The 22,499-nt window shown below is 41.6% G+C and overlaps 2 protein-coding genes and 1 long non-coding RNA gene across 3 annotated transcripts; 1 reads left to right on the top strand and 2 right to left on the bottom strand.

The window, feature by feature from the left end:
* The first annotated feature begins 1,886 nt into the window (after window positions 1–1,886).
* On the top strand, window positions 1,887–9,077 carry ube2b (ubiquitin-conjugating enzyme E2B (RAD6 homolog)). The gene is made up of 6 exons (XM_035433213.1): window positions 1,887–2,040; window positions 5,748–5,828; window positions 6,377–6,402; window positions 7,063–7,152; window positions 7,460–7,548; window positions 8,029–9,077. The coding sequence occupies exons 1-6, from the start codon at window positions 1,997–1,999 to the stop codon at window positions 8,155–8,157; spliced, it is 459 nt and encodes a 152-aa protein (XP_035289104.1). The 5' UTR covers window positions 1,887–1,996; the 3' UTR covers window positions 8,158–9,077.
* cdkn2aipnl (CDKN2A interacting protein N-terminal like) lies at window positions 9,004–12,525 on the bottom strand. The gene is made up of 3 exons (XM_035433214.1): window positions 12,233–12,525; window positions 11,698–11,800; window positions 9,004–9,901 (listed from the first exon to the last, which is right to left on the bottom strand). The coding sequence occupies exons 1-3, from the start codon at window positions 12,442–12,444 to the stop codon at window positions 9,896–9,898; spliced, it is 321 nt and encodes a 106-aa protein (XP_035289105.1). The 5' UTR covers window positions 12,445–12,525; the 3' UTR covers window positions 9,004–9,895.
* A 1,089-nt stretch (window positions 12,526–13,614) lies between these two features.
* LOC118235653 lies at window positions 13,615–16,938 on the bottom strand. The gene is made up of 4 exons (XR_004766895.1): window positions 16,823–16,938; window positions 15,879–16,692; window positions 15,405–15,471; window positions 13,615–13,703 (listed from the first exon to the last, which is right to left on the bottom strand). It is a non-coding gene; the product is annotated as an uncharacterized LOC118235653 (long non-coding RNA).
* Between the last annotated feature and the right edge of the window lie 5,561 nt (window positions 16,939–22,499).

Genomic DNA, 22,499 nt, shown 5'->3' with positions numbered 1-22,499 from the left:
AAGGAAGGTCCTTGGACTTCAGCTTTTGTGTTTTTATTCCTGAAATGGCGATAATCGCTTCAATTGGTACACAGACAGAGAACAACCTACTCACCGTGAGGCTCATTGCGGTTATGCTCTGCACTGGCAATCATTTAGAACTCCCAGAGCAGAGGGGCTAAATACTTATGCAGTCAGCATATCTCAGTTTTTATTGAACTGTTTTTGTTCACAAATATGTGTAGTAGCTTGTATTTGAAAGAAATAGTAGGTCCTCAAGGAAAGTGTCATTAATACAAGCTCCAAAGCAACAAAATGTGAAAATCGTGCACACTTTTGCAAGGCACTGTGTAAGTTAAATGGTTGGAACCAAGTGGTTGCCAACAATTTAATTCAAAACACAGAGCAATATGTGATGAGCATGAGAATCACATAGTCCAATATGTGGACTATGTGATTCTCATACTCACTATACAGTATGAAACTGTTCCTGACTGACTTATAACATATACCAAGCAACTAGAGTGCCTCATACACAATAGTTAATTCTTACCTGGATTGGATGACTTGACGCCTGTATTGTTCTAAATATGTGGGTTTATTGGTTCCTGTGACAGTGTAGTGGCTATTTGTCAATTCTTTTAAGTTTCAAAAGAATGCAAACATCGTTCAAAAGCCACTGATGCCCCGGGTCAAATTAAAATGTGTACAAAAGGAAGTCAAATACTGAAAACAAATAACTCCTACAACTCTGGCCTCTTATTGTGCTGACTGTAAACACACAACTTTCAGTTACGAACTGTGACTGTAAACACACAGTTACAAATACTGATGAAAACAAATAGCTCCTACAGGCAAGGTCAGCTGAACAGAACTAATCCTAGAACTAGTGTAGTCGGTCTCTTAGTATTTCACGTTTTGCGATATTAGAAATCAAAACTCAAAATTATTATTCTTTAAATTAACTGTTAAATTATTAGTATATAGATGCTGGTCTAGTTACATGGTAACAGTATTATTGTTGGTAACAATCAGGGCTTTATGTCCTGACTCCAGGGAATGATGTCACCATCATCTGGCTACTCACATGTACCTTTACTACACATATATCAAATTCTATGTTGCTTTCCCACACCATTGGACAATCCTTATTTGTTAGCACAGGTTCAGTCTGATGAGATACATATGCAACCACACATAGATTATATATGTAAAATTTGCTACATCAATAACGGCCAGTTTCATTTTCATACGTTCAAACGTTTCAGAACAACACCCTTTATAAAGCTATACTGTGTTGTACTACCAGTACAGTCGTTGCGCTATATTATCCGTGAAAACACTGTCATGAGGTCAAATGATGTGACGTTGGGTAATTACTGACCCATTTCAAGATTTCCGGGATGACACCAAATGTACGTAGCCTAGTATGACGACACCTTTTTGAAAAAAAATATTGAACCAAAAAATATATTCTGTTCACAAGTAGCACAACATTTGTAGCTAAAATAAAAAATGTGCAGTACACAGTTTGAATGTTTAATAGTTGCCCATACAAAAAAACTAATATATATATCAACAGTAGATCTTGTCTTAAACGAAGTTACATTGATTTATACCTTTCCTACCCAATTACTTCTTCTCAACTCTGCATCCAAATAGTTATTAATGTTGAGATTAAACCAACTGTGCTGCACAGAGGGGGGTTTACTTAAACACAAAAACATAAATGCTTATCAGCTGTATCGATGAGGGGAAAACAATGAATGTACATATTTAAATATTTTAAACATCTTAATGTTGTTTCGTGCAAACAGTGCTGTAAACTTGAAAATTGTTTGGTTATTGTAAAAGTGGACAGTTCTTGTTGAATGGTATTGGCCATTTCGCTCGTGGAAGTACATGACGTCACCTTAGTTGTTTGGAAGGAGAAAAGGGTACGAGCAGCGGTATTGCCCGCATATACCGGCTCGGGCTGGCTTTTATGATTAAAGTAGCATCTTCTGGGTCCTGAAAAATGTCCACGCCTGCTCGAAGACGCCTTATGAGAGATTTCAAAAGGTAGCTACTGGTTCGCTGCGTTTATAAATGTTTTTCTTCAATGATTTCACTGTCATTGCTATTAGCTGGCTATCAAGCTAGCTATCTTACACAGCTGCGGTAGTTGCCTAGTTCCAAGATTTGTAGATTTTGCTAGGATAGTTTTGCTAGACGAGTATTCTGTCTTTGACTCTGGGTATCGTATTGCTGCACCGGAAGGAAAATCGTTAGTTGTCATATATCACACTGAAATATTTCATCCAAGCTACATTTGTTGTCTTAGAAGTGTTAAGATGTGTGTATGTTGGCTATTTAATGTAAAGCTAGCTAGCTCTACGTTTGTTTCTTTCAACTGCTTTGTTCTGTGCGGCCTTAGTCTTGCTATCTGATTAGAATTACTCATGATAACAATCGCACAGTTAACGCAAAAAGCTTCCAATCCACTACATTCACCCGCTCTCAAAATCAAATAGGCTAGTAGTCTATTCTGCGATAAAGCCGGTCACAAAGGTTACTGTTTGAGGTGATGAAATTACTACGAAGTTATAATTAACTTACGTTTACTTGTATGTATGACTGTCTAGCATATCAAACAATCGGCGTTTGTCTTGGTATTGATCTTGGTAATCAGATGAACAGTGCTGCTAAATTTTACAGTTTTAAGCATCGAATGTAGTCTGTTGCTTCTTTGGACACTGAGCAATCAAACTTTAGGCATGTGGATAGTAATGGTATTGAGAGGAAGTTAGTGAAGTAGCTGAGTGGGCTAGCAGTAGTTATAAAACAGTCTTCATTTAGGCATAACATACTCGTTTGATATGTATTGATAGGTAATGTTTTAGATATAAAGTGGGTAACGTCATGAAAAGGCCATTACCTGTAGTCCAAATGCTCTGGTGTTGTCGCCGGTGTTTATAAGCTGTGATTAGTTGAGACAGATGATTGGACGTTGTGATAAAGGGCTAGAGTTAACTGTGGTTATTTGATTAGACATGGCGACAAAGGGTTAGGGTTAACTGTGGTTAGTTGAGACAGATGATTGGACGTTGTGATAAAGCATTAGGGTTGTGGTGCTCTCAGGGGAGAGGTCTACAAAGCGGAGTGCACCTCAGCTCGGTCGGGCGTGACTCCCTGGCCCCCCTCCTGCCGTTAGCATCCAGATGGGAAATGGTTCTGAGAGAAAAGGCTCACGCCGGGCAGCTGCTGGAGGGACGAGGGTGTATTCCGACACCCACATAAAACCGCCAGCAGTGAATAGGAGGGCATGCTGATGAGGTAACCTTACTCTGTGTTACCACCCCTGTGGGTCAGCTCACTGTTACAGAGTGGAAGGGGACTCATGACTGACGCTGTGGTGGGTCAGCTCACTGGGACTCATGTCCGACGCTGTGCCGGGTCAGCTCACTGGGACTCATGTCCGACGCTGTGGCGGGTCAGCTCACTGTTACAGAGTGGAAGGGGACCCATGACTGACACTCTTCATTTAGCTCCTCCTCTCTAATTAAGAGGAGGAACCATGCAGGTTCACTGCATCACTTGCCTGAAGTTCCTATCGTCCCTGATATAGGAGAGAGGCTATCTATGAAATGTTGGGAAAACTGTTGGATTGTTGGTAAAATTTTTATTACAGTGCCAAATCAGAATACCAGTTTTATATAAAAGGACACAGTTCATAAAAAGAATGTTGGCACCAAAAGATTTTAGATTTTTTTTTTCAAAATCTACGGTTAGTCACCATTATGTTTTCTATTCACCGCTCTGCTATCGAGCAAAGGAAATTAAAAAAAAAAAATCTTTGCCACAGTATAAATTGCTGTCTGCAAAATGAGCGGGATAATAGCAGCTGTTGAATAAAGTATTGAATAGCTGACGAAGAACCGCCAGTCACAAAGAATCAGCTGTGTGGAGTCGGGTCCGAGTCATCAGATCACCGCAGGTGAGACAGAGAGGTGGCTGTGTGAAGGTGGGCTCTTGAAGGTTTGGAGAGACTGATCCGCAGGTGGGCTTTGGAGGAGGAGGAGGTGGAGGAGGTGGTGGAGGTGGGGAGGAGCGCTTAAGGTCACAGGAGCACTTCAGTCACAGGTGGTTTTAGATTTGAAAGGCCAGGGGGAGCGGAGCGGAGTGAACAGGCCCGCCCTGGAGAAGGTGAAGTGGGGTGTGGGGGCAGATTAACGGTCGAGTGGCTGAGGTGACGGAGCGGAAGAGCCGGCCGAACGCTGCGGTTTCTGTGTGACAGCGGATGGCACCGCATGAACGAACGGCCAAATCTGAAGGATGCTTTAGAAGCTGCCTGCGTTGTTCCGGCGGAGAAGGTCACATAAACGCCAGGCGGGAGAGCCTTTGAAAGGCTCCGACCCTTTTCTTCCTCTCTCTCATTCAGGGTCATTGATGAAGTTCGAGATGGGCTGCCCCCTTTTACTGTTAACTGACTTTACTGTAAAAGGCACTCTTACTGTATAAATGCTGTGTATAATTATTTTATTTTTCTAACCCTCCCTCTACATATTTTTAAAAAAAAATATCGACCAGACAGCATTTTTCATTAATGGAGTAGATGGAGTTTGTGAACCTGTACTAAAGCACATGAACTATTTGAAATAATACTTTTGAAGTATCCTGGGGTTTAGCAGAGGATATTGCTGCCGGCCGAGACAAGGCATCGCTGAAGATCGCTCGTGTCATTTGGGTATTTTGTAGTTCTCACTTGCGAGGGCCAAACTTTTTGTGAAGCAGCCTGTAGGCAGGCTGGGGTATGCCTCGGTGCTTTGCTTTTATTTTCCATTCAAATGAAGCGGGACGTGTTTTTGTCTGCTGGTCGGTGTTCTCTCTTCCTGTCTCCTGGCTTCGGGGTGCAGTTGCTAGCTCGCAGGGTACGCTTTAGCTTAGCGTAATCTGCTTGCGTCCGAAAGCAGCTCTTTCTCACTGCATGTCCACAAATGCGTGCGTTTTGAACACAAGTAACCGTTTTATGGTCTGGCCGTGAGGCGTTTGTATTCAAGCCCCATGGGGAGGGGGGTGGGGGAGTTTACAATCAGGGTATGAAATGAACGCCCGCTGTCAGCCAAATGCTGGCAAAGCTTTGATTGCTGCTGATAAGACTTTCCACTCTGGCAGCCACATTGGCAGGTAACCAACCCTGTTGTGTTCCATTGCTCAAGGTAGTGTAGCTGGTGCTCAAAATGGCTGGTGATTTTTAGACTTCACTAGCCACTCTAGCCTGTGGGTGAAAAAGTTAGTTTCATGCCCTGGTTACACCGCCATCACAATTCACTCTATCTGATATGGGACAGAAGCACAGGGCTGGTAGGAGAGGTCACATCACTGCTGAGCTGTGGAGGAAGATGACCTTATAGAGACAAAACCTACTAACAAAAATGCATTATTAGTATTGAGGTGATCTTAACAGCTTGTCTTAAGGCTCACGTCACATACTGGCACTTATAAGCCATCAGATCAGCCGTACTGAAAATGATTCCTTTAACAAATCACGAAATGCATCCGGTCTTTCCAGGACGGGGTATCTGGAAATGATTGACTGTATCGTTGGGCACAGCGGGGGAAGACTGTGGGTCCCACAGGAAGCACGCTTTAGTGTCTCCCCAGGCACGGCGCGTGTGTGTGTGGATAGACAGCCCCTCCTCCCCCTGCGGTTCTGAATCCTAACGAGTAGGGCTCCTCTCTCCTCTCTGTGTTCCCCCCGCCACCCCCCCCCCCCCCCCCCCCCCCAGGCTGCAGGAGGACCCGCCAGCGGGCGTTAGCGGAGCCCCCTCGGAAAACAACATCATGATGTGGAACGCGGTTATTTTTGGGTGAGCTTTAAATCCGCCGCCTCCTGCTTGGGGCTTACTGCACGCACGCTTCAGAGAGTACGCACGTCAGACGGGGGCGGCTCGGAGGACCTGTGACCTTTGACCCTTCAGAAAACACGCACATCTAGATGGTCAGCGTGGAGGAGTTTTCACCCTTCAGAAAACACACATGTAGATGGTCAGTTTGGAGGAGTTTTGACCTTTCACCCTTCAGAAAACACGCACATATGGACGGTCAGCTCGGAGGAGTTTTCACCCTTCAGAAAACACACATGTAGATGGTCAGCTTGGAGGAGTTTTGACCTTTCACCCTGTGCAGAACAGAAAGATGAGCTCACTGGCTTTATGATCAGGCTCCTGAGAGTTATGTTTATTAATGGGGAAGTGGTGCTGTGTCCTCAGATTTATCTTGTAAAAGGGAAATAGGCATGATATCAGTTTTATGCTGCTGGATGTTTCCTGTTTTTCAAACAAATCCATTCCTTTTAAACCATAATGTGCCATCGCAAACTTTGTGTAATTGAGTATTTTTGTTTCATCACTTGCAGACCTGAGGGAACCCCGTTTGAAGATGGTAAGTTGATTTACTCATCATATGAAAAACACCACATCTTCCACGCCTTATTGCACAGTACACAACCTGTAGTATTTATCTATCCTTTATAGCTGGGCTGCCCAACCCTGTTCCTGGACATCTACCGTCCTGTAGGTTCTTCACTCTGAACCTATGAAAGCGCACCTCATTCAACAGCTAGAGATCTCACTGAGCTGCTAATTAGTAGAATCAGGTGTGCCAAATTAGGGTTGAAATGAAAACCTGCAGGATGGTAGATCTCCAGGAACAGGGTTGGGCAGCCCAGCAAGAACCAGGTGTGTATTGCACCTGTCCACTGAGTGGTGCTAACTGTTCTGTAGTGCCTTTCTTGCAGCCATGTTCTTTTATGTGCAAAAAGTATAGCTCTTTAGTATGAATGAATCAATAACCATGACCATTTGCGTTTTATTTAAGCAAAGCTGGGAGTGAGTTTCGATCAGCTGAATTGGGAAAAGCGGTTCAGTGTCTTTTAACAGCAGCGAAATATCCGTACTGCTGAGTCAGCGTTCATTTTTAATCTCATATTAGTCTGGTCACACAGCACCCGCTGCTGGGCCCAATCCTGTCTCGGTGAAGGATTAATGCTCGTCGGGCCGCGGGGCGTATTTTTAGAAACCTTAATTGCGTCTCTCTCCACAGGAACTTTTAAGCTTGTGATAGAATTTTCAGAAGAGTACCCGAACAAGCCTCCCACGGTTCGATTCATCTCCAAAATGTTCCACCCCAATGGTGAGATCCGGCGTGACTGTAACCTCTTAAGAATGACAGGATTGATCCGCCTCGTTCGGGTTTAATGCCAGAGCGTAAACTCTTCTGTCGCACAGTGAGCAGTATGTACTCGTCCCTCTGGTTTTTTTTTTTTTTTCAAGGACAAATCTATTTTGTGAAAGGGTCAAAGGAGTAAACGATATATGAAGCTTTTTCACTACCATACAAGATGACTCTTTGTTTGAATAGTCATGTGAAAACGGCTAAAACGGTTTTGTGGCTGTGCTTGTTGGAACAGTTTGATGAATGTAAACCTTTTTATCTTTAGTTTACGCAGATGGGAGCATATGTCTAGACATCCTTCAGAACCGCTGGAGTCCCACATACGACGTCTCCTCCATCCTGACGTCGATACAGGTGGGTTTGAGCCGTCCTCCACCATGATGGGTGCCCAGCTGCGTGTAGCAAACCACAGCATTGCTGCTCACGCTACCAAAGCTGTTAAACTCCTACTGTGTTGTCGTCTTGGTTTTTAATCACCATAAATATGTAGCACATCGCCTGGCCTGTGACTTCTCTGCTTGTGGTAACAATGAGGTTATGGATGTAGGGCTTCATTATCATGGCAGTATGTCCACTATTAGAGATAGTATCCCTTTTCTGTTCCATTCCATTCTATAGAATTCTCTCTATAGGAGTTTAAGGCCACTGTACTCTGTGTGTGTGTGTGAGGAGGGGTACAACTTACAACCCCCCCCACACACACACACTCATAGTACACCTGTCCCCATTCTCTATTCCTTTGGCCTACCTCCACGAACGCAGTGCCAAGCGCTCTTCGAATTAATGACGCCTGATTATTCAGCCTCCCTGATTGTTCTTTCTTCCCTTTCAAAGTCCCTGTTGGACGAGCCCAACCCCAACAGCCCGGCGAACAGCCAGGCCGCGCAGCTGTACCAGGAGAACAAGCGCGAGTACGAGAAGAGGGTGTCGGCCATCGTGGAGCAGAGCTGGAGGGACTCTTAACACAGGAATCACCTGCGACGTGGTCATCAGAACCCAAGCTTTCGTTTACCTCATCCAGAGAGGAGGAAGTCAAACGGCAGGACTTCGAAGTGCCAGGAGAAAATAAAATAAAAAAATTGTAGGAACTTTTACTTGCTTGCCAACACATTTGGAGAAACAAAAAACGATCTTTTAGGTTTGTGTTGTTCTTATTTCCGTTTTCATTGCATGATGCAAAATAAGTTATTTGCTGACAGAATTTGTAAAATATCTTTTTTTTTGGGATTGATTCTGATAGTTTGGTTTCTACAGCATCTTTTATTTTGAAATGTGTTCCATGGTTTGAATAACAGTGGCTGTTGGAAACTATTATTGGTAAAATTACCAAAACTTTTTTTTAGTTTTGTTTGACAAATTACTACTCCATGGAATTCTGCAAGATGAGTCTTGTTTGGAAAGTGCAAAGAGGACTGGAGCATTAGTTTTGGATTATTAAAGCTAGTGTACGTAAAGGCCATCAACTAAGACTGTTTGTGTATCGTGTGCACAATGTGAGATACGTTACGATCGTTCGCATTTAAAGCGTATCAAATCAAAGCAGTTCTGACACAAAGGGATACTATGGTGTAGGTGCTATGAGCAAAGACGGGTCAGAGTCTGTCTGCACCATGAAACTGGTCAGAATTCATCAAGGGCTGTCCACATTTGACAACATACTGGAGCCAGGTTTTTCTTTCTTTTTTTTGTTTGTTGTCTCATCCAATTAACAGTAATAGTATTTACTATGAGGGGTTGACCATACTGAAAACTATGATGAATGACAGACATTTTTTCCAAGGAGAAGAGCGAGGTCATAAAGCTAGTTTTTTTGTGAATTTATTGAAAACAATGTACACTTAAAATATGCTGTATAAATATAATAAAATACATTTTACAGACTTGATGTACTCTTGGTTGAGAAATCTTGTTCCTGAACCAAATGCACGATGCTCTTTTTGATGTTTAAAATTTTGCTGATTTTGTTATTAAAAGGGAACAGAGATGGCACAGCTGGGGTTGCCATAGAAACCACAACACACAAGGACCCATCACATGACCTCAAAAATATGCATCCATACTTGCATAATATTTACCAGGGCACTGATGGGCATCCATTAGGCAACTTGCAAATCAATAAAACACTGGTGGAAGGCCACAGAGTTGCAGCTCTCAGGCAAACAGATGCCCAGGCAGAGATCACATATTTCTACAGAACTGATTTTGAGTACAAATAAATCGTTGGAATAAAACTGATGAAAAACTATTGTTTTTAAAAAGACCACTAGAGGAAGTACAATGTCCTGATGGCTTTGGTGCCTGTGGCTGAAGGAACCAGGCCCCACATTCTACATTTGGAACAACATTCCACACGACAATAAAAATAATGATAAAAACTCTCCTTAAAGATCACTGGTGGCCCATCAAAAAATACCATTTCAGTTTAACAGCATGTTTTTGATTGCCTCAGGCAGTTTTATGTGCAATGAGGGCTATTTAATATATGTAAAGAACTTTCTGACAGCCTGCTCTTGTTATTTGAAGTGTATTTTCTTGCTTTAGACTACAAGCCCTGATACCTGCCATTGTAAAGCCAGCACATAATCAGCAATGTCTGGAAGCATTTAAAATACACCATTTACAAAAAAAACCATGTTCAGAAGAATCTCCAAATCTGAGGGTCTGATCCACTGTGTATGCTTTTGCCAGACAGGTCCAGTCATCAATTCTGTAGATGATAAGGAAGCAGAAGAGAAGCATTTAGTTACTGATGATGAACTCAATTATGCAATAAAGACCTGTGATCCAGAGGGATTTTAAAGATTTATTTCAGGTATTCCATATTAGTAAATCTACTTTGCAATTCTCAGAATTATTTAATGCTAAATAATACTTAAATATCTGCAAAACCATGTATTGTGAAGCATTAATCATCAAGTTAATAGTCAAGTGGTCGTTAGAAATGATTTAGCAAACTAGCCAACTACATGACTGAATTGCAACGTTATTTTCCCACATCATGTAACCAACATTTCACTGGTAAAAGGTTAACATGTACCCCAAGTACGTAGAGGAAATAGGCTGCGATTACGAATCACGCAGTAACATTCACTAAAGCCGCGTTTCCACCAAAATTACCCGGAACTTTCAGTCCCAGGAACTACTTTACCAGGAACTAAAAGGTTCCTTCAGCCAATGGTTGTCTGCGTTTCCACCGGGGTCTAAAGTACCGCGAAGATTAGGCAAATTAGCCCACTGACGTTGTCGTCGGTCCATCTGTCATATGATTTCTTCTGTAACCCCATAACTACCACCGAAGTAGCCTACATTATTTTCTAATAACCGGGACAGCCCGGAGGGGTTTATTCCACTTATATACAACGGGTTACCAACAATGACTATATATGGTTACTTTTGTATTTATTGATTTTCATATATCGTCTCAAACACATTTATTAACAGCAGAAAACATGCACACGTTGTAAACAATTAGCTGTTGTATTACTTTCTCGTCGTCAATTCCATATAGGCTAATCGCAAAATGACAAGAATAGAACGAAAACTCGGACTTGCGTGAAAATGTAAATTAGTAGTGGTACAGCCACCGTTTGCTTTCCTTCGAAGTTACTGCTAGCCGAGCAGCGAAGTGTGCCCTCCAGATGCGAACCATGCACCATAAATGAGTCCATAGTCTTCCTGGTCTTTTCGTGGAATTGAAAAATGGCAGTAAAATTACGGCAGTCTGAAAAAGCTAAAGGGAAGATTACTAGAATTAAGCTGTTATTTTACCCGGATAAAAAGTGCGGAAGGTGATTTCCAGTTTGCTTGTATTGTATCACCAATGTTAATTATGCAGAACTACCGCATACCTCACATAACTGTATCAAACGTTTCGAGTCAATTACAACGGGCTAACAAAGAAAATCCGGAAGAAAATATTCAGCAACCGAATTAATCCGTTTGAATGTTTTGGTAGCCTACGTAATATGCTGTCCCAGCACGAATGCTTAGCATTTTATAAAACGAATACTAATGCAAGAAAAGAACAGAAGAGCACACGTTATAATTCCAAGACGTTGATAGGCTATAACCAAAAGTAGGCTACTGCGCCGCATAACATACAAGTTTGATTTGAAGTTATTATGAAAATAAATTGGTTTGCCGCTGCATATTTTCAAACATGGCGGGTAATGGCGGAAAATAAATGCAACACAAATGCTACGAGTACTCGACCAATCAGAAATGTTCAGCGCTGCAAGCTCCACCCAAAAGGTTCCTGTACTTTCGGAAAGTACTACCCCCCGAGCAGGAACGTTTTGGGGGGTAAAACAAAGCCCCCAGAACTAAATTTAGACCCTAGTTCCTGCGGTGGAAACGCACTGAGTTCCTCAAAAGGTTCCTAGTTCCGGGGTATAGTTCCTGCGGTGGAAACGCGGCTATAAACGTTAGTCTAACAAAAAAAGTAACGCCACTAGACCTTCGGTCTGATCTTACAGGCTAGGTAAAGTTAAGAATACATTTTACCTTCTGTTTAACGATCTCGTCTCTTGTTTTGAAAACCGGTGCGTCGTGCACTACAATCCCTTCCGCCATTTCCTTCACTTTGTCCAGAAGTACGGGACTATACCTGTAAAAAAAGACACATGACAACGAATCAGTTGATGAAATGGATCAATAGCATACAAGCATACGTGACGTCAACAATCTCTATCATGTAAGTAGCCAGCTGCCCACCGTAGTACCCGACAAACCACTGGATTTAACAAACAGCGAGATTTCCTACCAAGCAATTTACTACAACCATTTACAGACGGATGCGTATTGTAGTAAATGGTAACATCAACAAATCAAAAGCATCATTCATTCATTCATTTGTTCGTTCATTTAGTCATTGGCCAGTTTCCGTCTACAACTAGCTACAAAGTTATTTTGCAGTCTTAAAACACTGTACTATAAATGGTGCACGTACCGACAACTTGCTTTACTACAAAGCTACTGGAATAGCTCGCCAGAGTTCTTTTTTCCCAGTGGCCATATATCGTTAAATTTTGCTACATACCGACAACCGAGGAAGACGTTGTTTGCCCAAACCATGGACAAAGCCAGAAGATGGTCCAAGTGTGGATCTTCATAGTCGTTGATGTTCCTAAAAAGGAACTCCCTCCTGGACTTCCAATGCTTTTCGCTCTCCGAGATGGTCCTAAACGTATCGACGAGCTCAGCCAAATGTCGATTCTGTTCAATGAACTCTTCAATATCACCGTCAGCCATCTCGGACACTAAACTCCCAGCTGAAGCACGCTTGAAAACAAAATGCTGGGGAAATAATGGCCTTCCTATACGTGCTATTGCGCATGTGCATCTAAGAATCATGCGAAGAGCGCCATTTGTCACAGTGCCACCCTGCGGCGAAGTCTAATAATGTACCTTAAGATGGACGTCATTTTAACTCAAATATACTGGACTTGGAGTGTGCTAATTATGAGGGTTTTGCTCGGTTTAGCAACACAGCACAAAGTTAATTCCTTAAAATGCTGAACTTGACAGGAAATTTGAGTAAATATGCTTAAATCTGAATTTGCAAGCATTTTTCACAGTCCGTAGGCCTATACAAAGGCACTTTACTGTCCACTCAAGTCTCATCATTCTACCTCCTGACCTCCTGGCCAGGCAGACAGCTCAACCTGGGTGGTTTACTGTTGTCTTAAATTCCACCCCAGATAACTCTACCCATAGGCTAAACCTTTGCCTATGTAGGACAGCTTAAAACCTGTTCATTGTTTTTTGCCTTTCCAAACCTTATAATAATTCTCTAATGTTCCCTATAATAACTTCACAACTCGGTCACCACGCACTTCCAGACTTAAAATGACTACAGTGCTCTCCTTCACGTTTTGGTGACCAAATCCTGCATGTTCTTCCTTGTCAAACTTAAAATTCCACCTCTCACCCTTCCCAGCCTTACTTCCAGGTTGTTGGGATATCATATTATGCTCCGACTAATTAAATTATTTTGGTCAGTCTCTGCCCATGTCACCATACTATTAAACCCGTTGACTTGTAGGGTTTTTCAAAATTCTAAGTCAGTGTTCTAGAACTCCACTGCTTTCAGTTACAAGCAGTGATTGTGACATCAGCATGAGAATGTTCAGTAAAGAACATTCTAATCACATTAGAATGTTCTAATCACCTTAAAGGGTTGAACTCATTCAGAACACTGCTGCTGTTCTAATCATGAACTCTGCGGTGTCTTTGCTGGTTCTAATCACAGCTTGCATGAAATTCCAGATTCTGGCACTTTCCAAGGGTAGATTTTCCTCCAGGCTTTCTATCTACAGTAATCATCAAACAGATATGCCCATGCACAAAGCCTGCTGCTCAGAAACATTTGCTCGTGTGATAGTTCTCCCAAGTGTGTTTGCAAAGCCCAAACTTGCCTGTTTTTATCTCACTGGTGTTCCCAGAGTGGTGCAATGAGCTGTCGACAGCCATGGCAGCAGAAGAATCGCTCCGTCACCTTCCGATACGAGCTGAAACACACACATACACTCTTCCTCTTGGTTCCCATCCTGGCTGAACATGTCAAAACAACCAGTATCTGATTTCTCCATCTCACTAAAGTGAAATCTGATATATCCTCATAAGACTCCACAGGAAAAAAAAGGTTCAGGATTAAAATTTTTGTGGCATAATACAAGTTTCTTGGATGGTGAACGAATGCAGTGAAAATATTTGCAGTGTCGCTGTGAAAATGTATTCAAAACTATTATTTATTTTTATTGAATGTCCCTTGTAATGTAGGTTTCAGCAGTAGTAGAATGTATAGTTACTGAGATTAAGACCAGAGACTCAAGTCCCCTCCAGGGGACAAAAGTGAATTGCTGGGGTTTCACAGGATAAGTCATGTGACTCCTGAATGTCATTGTTTGGAGCTATGCGCCCAATTAGGATGAGGCAAGATAACTCATGAACCATGTTGAGTTGCAAAGAGAGACAGGGGTTGCTATGAGTCCCATAGATCATTTAAAGGCTGTATACGCACATTAGCAAAAAGCGTGTTTGTTACCCGTGTGGATAATTGTTGAGAATCACCATATGCGATCGCTGAAATAATTAGCCTAGCCTACTCCTACGTGCTCATATTTATTGCACTGATCCAATTCGATGTTCTTTCTCTCTGCTAGATGTTCCTTTGTGTGTTGCTCCTACACGCACCTATGTGTTTACATCAAAGACAGAGAGATAAATAATATTAATTATATTATACACCCGCTAGATCAATGAAATCTGTGCTTGTTAACCGGCACAGGCCATCTCAATAAAAACGAATATAAAGGCGTACACATTAATAGGTATAATTCATATTGTGTTTATCAGAAACACATATCTAGTAGCACAGCAATAGTAGGAGTACAACGGGCAAGAGTTACACGTCCTCGTGCTGCTGGTTTTTATTTATTTATTTATTTTTTATTATTTCCAAAAGACATTTTAAGCCCACTCCATGCCATTATTTTGGGTGTGTCATATACAAATGAATTCAGATTAGAAGCTGTCTCAAGCACACAGTATATAGTAAAATGTCAAGTGTTAATTCAACTCCTGTGTTAATTAAAATTGAGTCCAATAGGGACCGTATGTGCTCTGTAGCAGTTGATTTAACACTGAACATTTTACTGTGTAATGTTGTTGAGCAGGGCATTTCCAGACTATCACTGAAAGTGGGAAATTATCTGTACTTTATTTGTAAGATGTGGGGGAAAAATGCACATACGCATCGACAAATGCTGAACTTGCCTGATAAATGTAATTTATGTATTTGACAAAAAGAAAGAAAAAACTATGGTTCAGAGTTGTCAGTTGAGTGTGCAAAAATACATTATGACCATGCGATTGCAAGAGATTTCAAGGGTCTGATTTCATGTCCAAACGAAAAACCAAACGATTATTCAGACGGAAGAGACGCAGCAACGAGACGCATTACTTGCACATTCTAAAACCATATGACGCTGCACGGGACAAGCACGGCTATGTTTATCATCCGGTGATCTTGTTCAAGGTTTGCTTTAAGGCTCTGGCAGTAATGAGATCACAGGGAAATGTGGGTTTTTTGCCCTTCAAAGAAAGAGCCCTTGGACACATGTTTTTACATGAAGCAACAGATATGATGCAAGATTCCTGAAGCTCTACCGCACAAAAGGCACGGTACCACTTTAAAAAAAACCACTTACTTGCTCACTGTCGATGAACAGGTCGGATCAGCATCCTGGCGAGTAACTCTGGCACCAGCTTTCGTGGCTGTGGTAGACCACATAATAATGGGGAGCCTGCTTAAGAGCCTGTTATTTATGCAAGCAACGCAACATTTTGTGCAGGCATGACTTTCCGCCACCGAGTAAACGTCCAAATGTTGAGTACCCATTCCAACCAGGTCACTATTAGTTCAACAAAGCACTTCGCAAGAAAAATAGAAATTATCAAACGGTACACGGCACCTCTACATAGCTAATATGATGTTTCTCTCCAGTAAGATGTCATAGTTTCGCATTAAAAGTAGCTCTCTCTGTTGATATTACAGATGAAGTATGGAGCTGCATTCAGACAGGAGACAGGCACCAGAAGGCCTCGTGCTGGTTAGCTTTTCGGTTTAAGGAGAAGTCCATCTCCCGGGAGAGACTGGGGGAATCAGGGGCGCCGCACGTCACCTTTTTACGCCCAAAAGCGTTATTAGCAGGAGCACCGGCCGCCGTTTAGATGTCCGGGCGTCGCCCGGGGAGCCTGGGGAGTTTGGAGGTGAACTGCGACAGCAGGGAGGACAAACAACGAACACGAGATTACCGACCGCAGCAGCTGCTGCCCAACGTCTTGCGGCTTCCGCAGGGAACATAGCATCATATTTACACTATTTCCTATGCATGAGGCATTAAAAAAAGTCTGGCTTTCCACTGCAAGAGGTGATTTTTGTTGTTGTTGTTGTCTTGTGATCAATTTGAGATGCAACAACCTCATGATATAGGCTACACACACAAACCTAAATGACATGAACAAAGATTTAAACTGTGCTCTCTTGCATATTTCACGCCAATATTTCTTATTAGGCCTTATTTTCTCATGAAGATGCTCCATTTACTGTAATAATAGGTGACCTCTTGCCCAGTGCATGCTGGGATAGGCTCCAGCGACTCTGACCAGGAATAAGCATGTTAGATAATAGATTAATGGATGGTTCCTCAAGCAAGTGAAAGCAGACAAAAAAACTACATCTTCACTCCTGAACAGGCCAGTGTGGTGAGGGATGGAGGTGGATCCATAGGGATGGAGAGCTGGTGAGGGATGGAGGTGGATCCACAGGGATGGAGAGTTGGTGAGGGATGGAGGTGCATCCACAGGGATGGAGAGTTGGTGAGGGATGGAGGTGCATCCACAGGGATGGAGAGCACCTCTTCCTCACATCAATGCCTGAGGCCAGAGAGCACCATTTATCGCCCTCTGCAGCAACGAGGAAAACCGGCCCACTGGCTGCAAGTAAAGCATCATGCATAATCATAACCAGACCATTATAATTACAAGATCGAATGAAATTAAATGGCATATCATAATCTGTTTAAAGTAACATCACAGCCCTAACGATGCAATTACCGTACGTAACTGGGTGGTTATAGCTCTGGTAATAAAGGGAGTCACAAAGAGCACCCAGGGGGAGGGTAAGGTCAGGGTTCAGGACCACAGAAGGGATATCGTCAGACAGAGTCGCCCTCGGACTGAACCAGAAACCTAGGATTGTAAAAGTTGTCCAGATGTTAATCTCATAGAGCTTCTTACTGTAAACCAATGGGCTAGTGGCTTGTCTCACGCTCAGTGACTGGGGACTCAAGCAAACAGAAACAAAATATTAAAATATCTTCTCTGATCTCATACAAGGTGGTATTATTGATAGAGTGGTATTCTTTAAATTGAAGTGACTCTATGACTGACTCGAACTTGAGTATATTCAGTGACTGTCGAGGTGCATTTAAATAGAAAACCTTACATCCTGCAGAAAGTGATTGAAATGTTATCAACTGCAGTTCACACTTTGATTGTTCAAAATGAGCACTTTCCTGCTGAGCTCGCCACTTCCAAAAAGCTGAAGTGAATTTGAATCAAGCACTTCAAATTATTTGTCAAATATTGTCATTCTGGCCATATTTAAGCTGTGAATGCTTGAAGACGACAAAATTTTCCTCAAATGTGGCCAATTTCCTTCACTTTTGCAAGGAACGCTGACCATATAATTTGTCAAATCTCCTCATTGTAGCAGTGACTACGTTTTCTTTTTTTGTTATAAGAGAATGATATGAAGTCAATCACTCTTCGATTACGAGCTGTGGGCGGACTTGTGAGTCATTCTGGTGAGAATATCTTCTGACAGTGCAGGAGGGGCGAATCTCCACAGTCATGAATAACAGAGGGTAATGTACTGAGAGGATGACAGAGCAACACAAACTGGAGCGAAACAAGACAGGAGGACAGAAAATGGGTTAAAATGACAGTGGCAGCCGCGGGCTTTCTGACGGCAATTTGTCTGATTGATTAGCCACTGAGAAGCACATTTTTTTAATTGAGACCCCTGGGCTGTTAGTATTACATAACAGTCATTTAGACAGACACTTTTATCCAAAGAAACTTAGAGAATGTCTCTATTTTTTTTTTACACAGTATGCTTTTATACAGCTAGGTAGGAAACTCAGGTTAAGCACATTGATCAAAGGCACAACAGCAGGGCCTTGCCCGGGAAGCAAACCAGCAACCGTTCAGATGCAAGCCAAATTCCTTTACCGCTATGCAACCACTGCAACCGCTAGCAGACCTCACCGATAACGTTCGGTGAAATGTCAAATTTGCTGTGGGACGCCAATGCTGCAGAACATGTAGAAAGAAACCTCTCTTTCTTGTCAAGCATGCAATTCAGTTAATAATCATCTTACACACAAGACTGCAAGACATGGGACAAAACATAGGGCCCTTCAATCTCCATCTTCGGGGCACAGTATAGCACCGCATATAAAGTGCCATCTCTCTGCAGACCTGGGGAAATAGACAGGGAAAAGTACACGTGTGCTGAGGAACTCCAGAGGGAACAGCTGCATGAACGTGGCTTTCTTGGAACACAGGGAAATGAAGGGGAAACTATAACCACACAACCAAGTAGAGACTCTTCTCAAGGGGCTTGCAATGTCCTCATGAGCCAATCAGATTCCAACTATCCCTCTGGTCATGCTCTAGGCCAATCAGATTCCAACTATCCCTCTGGTCATGCTGTAGGCAAACAGTTAAGTCCTTCAAACTTTAATATGCTTTTCTTAGACACACAGCTTCAGATTTATATATTTTTTCACATTGTAAGCATTAGCAAAACAGAGTAAGAAAAAATGTATTATTCTGTTTTTTTCCATTTTAACTGTCTCCAGATTATTTTGGATAATTTGATTTTTTAAATATTAATTGGATTTTACCAACATTAGATGACTGGACATAGTAGTATTGCCACTGAACACCCCCATAAATTGCATTAAATGAGACATACCAATGTAATAATATGCCCTTGTTTCCCAGAAACTTGAGGTGACATCATAGCTGAAGTACCTCTCCCATGGACTAGTTTGAAAATAAAATTGAGTCATGACAGATTGATCAATACCTCTAAAGCTTTTCCATTGAGGAAAGGATTTCCAAAGACATCAAATGAGCTATGACTAAGCTAACAAAGAAACTGCATATAGCATTCATTAAATGTGATGACCGGACATCAATAAAGGTAATAAAATAAAATATTTCCACCAAACATAATCGCTGAAGTACTCACAAAATTGGAAGCAAACTCTTACCATACAAAGGCTGTATATTCAGTTGAGACTATAGAACACTGCATAGCCAACATATGAAGTCAAATTTAATCATGGATCAAGGGCAATAGGGTGCACTAGTTTAACTCAATTTATACAGTTAATCAAAATGGTATTATCTTGCAAGGATGTCAAATCACACAAGAAACTCAATTCACCATCTATAATAATAATGTCATTGTAGTCTGATGGATTTTATTGACTACATCACTGCCACTGTTTTGTTGGACTCCTTCCAAAATGAAATATAGGCTGATAATATAATAATAATATTATAATAATATGCGATTCCACAAGGCCTCTCCTTCCTTGATTAGTCCCTTTTTTTTCTCCTGCTGAGTTTGGAGAAAACTGAGTTTGGGACATAAACAGGCACCAGGATTCCCACTGCAACACTGACAGAAGGAAAATGCTTTTACAGCCAAGCTGAGCGGAAACATTTTTCAACTCGCAGTGACATGATCGCGGAAGACATCAGATAAGCCGTCAATGTCACGATTTGAACTGATTGACTGGAAGAAAAAAAAACCATCTGCAATATATATAAAATCTACAGGCTGTCATAATATTTCTCTCTTTCATAAAACCAGCAAGAAGCCTGAAACACGATACCAGGAAGCTGTGTAGCTGTGAAAAATCATTTGACAGGCCTATTTACAGATATATCTTTTTGGAAAACACTACAAGCCACCCTTAAAGGAGAAATACAGAGTTTCCCCTTTTAAGACAGAAAGAATTCCACAGTACAAAATTACCAAACCATTGAGCTTGTGATACCATCCCTTTTCCTATATCACCATTACTTACAATTATAATGCCTGTCTGTATAATAAAACTCCCTGATTACAGATTTCAGTAACAGCACTACAATAAGGGAGAATGCACTGTCACAGCCTGGAGTCGTTTATGTTAGCATATGAAAAATGATTTTTTTCAAGTTTTGTAAACCATATTTTACTGTTTTTTTTTTTTAATAAAGTGGCAGGGGATACACTTAGGTTAGTAGTAAGACTTCTGAAACAGATTCACAAAGTTTATTACAAACTGTCCCCGACATCAAAGGTAGAAAAAAATAAAAAGGAGTACAGCATTTTCACTAAATAAGAGTCGCATCAGACCTCTTATAGCTTTGATAATACCAGTCCATGACCGCATGGTTTGCACCTCCTTAACTTGGCTGAAGATGGGGGCGACATAGCTCAGGAGGTAAGAGCATTTGTCTGGCAGTCGGAGGGTTGCCAGTTCGATCCCCCGCCCTGGGTGTGTCGAAGTGTCCCTGAGCAAGACACCTAACCCCTAATTGCTCCCAACAAGCTGATTGGTACCTTGCATGGCAGCCTTTCACCGTTGATATGTGAGTGTGTGTGTGTGTGTGTGTGTGTGAATGGGTGAATGAGAGGCATCAATTGAAAAGTGCATTGGATAAAAGCGCTATATAAATGCAGTCCATTTACCATATTGCCTGGAGACATTTCAATCAGCTATGTTCAATCGCCACATATGTAGATTTGGAGCAAACCATAGCAGTGCCTATTTCTGAATATTTGTCCAATCAGAATACACCACGAAAAGCTGTGTTTTTCCCCCCCACAGACAGTAGTTTTGGTGCAAGCCTGTGAAAGGCTAATCTGTAACTGGTGTACTGGCGTTTATTCTGCTGTTGGCCACCAGGAGGTACTACAGTCTGAACCAGTCGTTTCATCTCCAAACACACCCAAGCAGTTGACTAAAATTAGCCTATGTCAACATTCTCTAGGGCTGCAATTTGCCTCTTTCCAGTTGCACCTTGGTACAGATTTCGGGGTTTAAACAATGTTCTCTTACAATACTGATTACAGAAATATGTATTCATTCATTACTGAGGATCAGTGTCATCAATATCCTGATGTTCACAGAAGGTCTTAATTCAGATCAATAAAAAAACAAATTTTGCAGAAAGATTGATCACTGCAGATTCAATTAAAATTCTCAAAAACATAAAAGCACCCACATAAATACCCATGTTTTACATGGACATAAGATCCACGTATTGTGTTGATTGCACTGCAGTGTTTTTGTTCACAAAGCATGCTGCTACAGTCATTGTTCTTCAGTAATAATAAACACAAATTCTGTACCACATCTAGAGACCAATGCTTATCTAATTACTTCTAAAGGAGTATAAACTATTTTATTTGTGCATTGTGTTGCATGTCACGGAAATGCTAAGATACTCGCCAAAGAAGCATCTGGAGTGTGATGCTAATGAGAGGCTGCTAGCTAACTCACACTCAAAAGAAACTTGCATTCGCTGTGGCACTTTGAGTCTACACCAGACAATGACAGTGACCTTGACTGCTGCCCTTCACTGTTTGCTGAGGAGAATCAAAACACTGCGAGCAGAATGACACCTGACAGCAATTAACATTTGTGCGCTTCGCTGCTTCAGCTCTTGAGAATCATTACTGCAATTAATGCCCAGTTTCTCCCTCTTTCTGTGATGTGTGATTTATCAAAGCGCAGTCCTAGCTTCGGAAAAGTTCTGATTTCTCCCACGCAGTAGGCTAGAACAGAATCACAGAATGATGTCGGAAAAGTCTGCCACATAAAGCGTGTTAAAAATGAACTGAAATGAAGAGTTACAGCTTCATGAACATCACCCAATATTTTGTTACAGGAGCAGCTGTACAGTGTTTGTAGTTTATGGGCATCTAGTTGTGGTTTATAATTCAAAATGGTCTAGTAATCTAAGGCCTCTCAGAAGCTTATAAATACAATATAAATGGATTTTCATGATTCTGAATGAGGCAGTACACAAAATATCAATCTGTATTTTAAATGCACATAATGCTAATCATGTCCATTATCTCAATGGGGATGTGGGGCAATTTCAGAAATGTAATATGACCGTCTAGACAGAAGCTTTTATTTATTTGTTTTACTTCAATGATGTAATGTGGCTATGGAATGAAACCAATAGTGTACAGGAAGTTCTTAGGTGTTACTAGTCAAGTGTTCCCAACTACAGTAGCAGAAAGTGCACGTGACCTGGTCCTGCGCTTTTTAAATCGTTGACAAATGGAAAAAAAAACATTTTCTAACTCTTAAGCAGATCGTTTGGCAAAGCAGATATTTTTCATTCAAAGCTTCTCAAATAAAAAAGGCTGTACTTTCCAACCTGCAAAACCAGAGTTTCAAAAGTAATTTGCATTGCAAGGTTACCTCTTAATTATTATACATTTGATCACGCAACAAAAGTTATATTTTGTAAGCGAAACAGTAACCATTAATGATCTTTTTCCCCCCTGCGGTCTTCCTCTCTATGACACCAATAAAATGGACGGTAATGCCACGAACCGCCCATCTTCTGACTCAACATGCCGCTGACGTTATCTTAATGGTTGCTATCACTTTCCCAAGAAACTTGACAGGTGAAAGAAAAACAGCTGTCGTTCTTTTTGA

This window comes from Anguilla anguilla, chromosome 9, assembly GCF_013347855.1.
Source record: "Anguilla anguilla isolate fAngAng1 chromosome 9, fAngAng1.pri, whole genome shotgun sequence".
In the NCBI taxonomy this organism is placed as follows: Eukaryota; Metazoa; Chordata; class Actinopteri; order Anguilliformes; family Anguillidae; genus Anguilla; species Anguilla anguilla.
The sequence above is the reverse complement of the archived record's forward strand: the minus strand, read 5'-3'. Positions and strand labels throughout refer to the sequence as shown.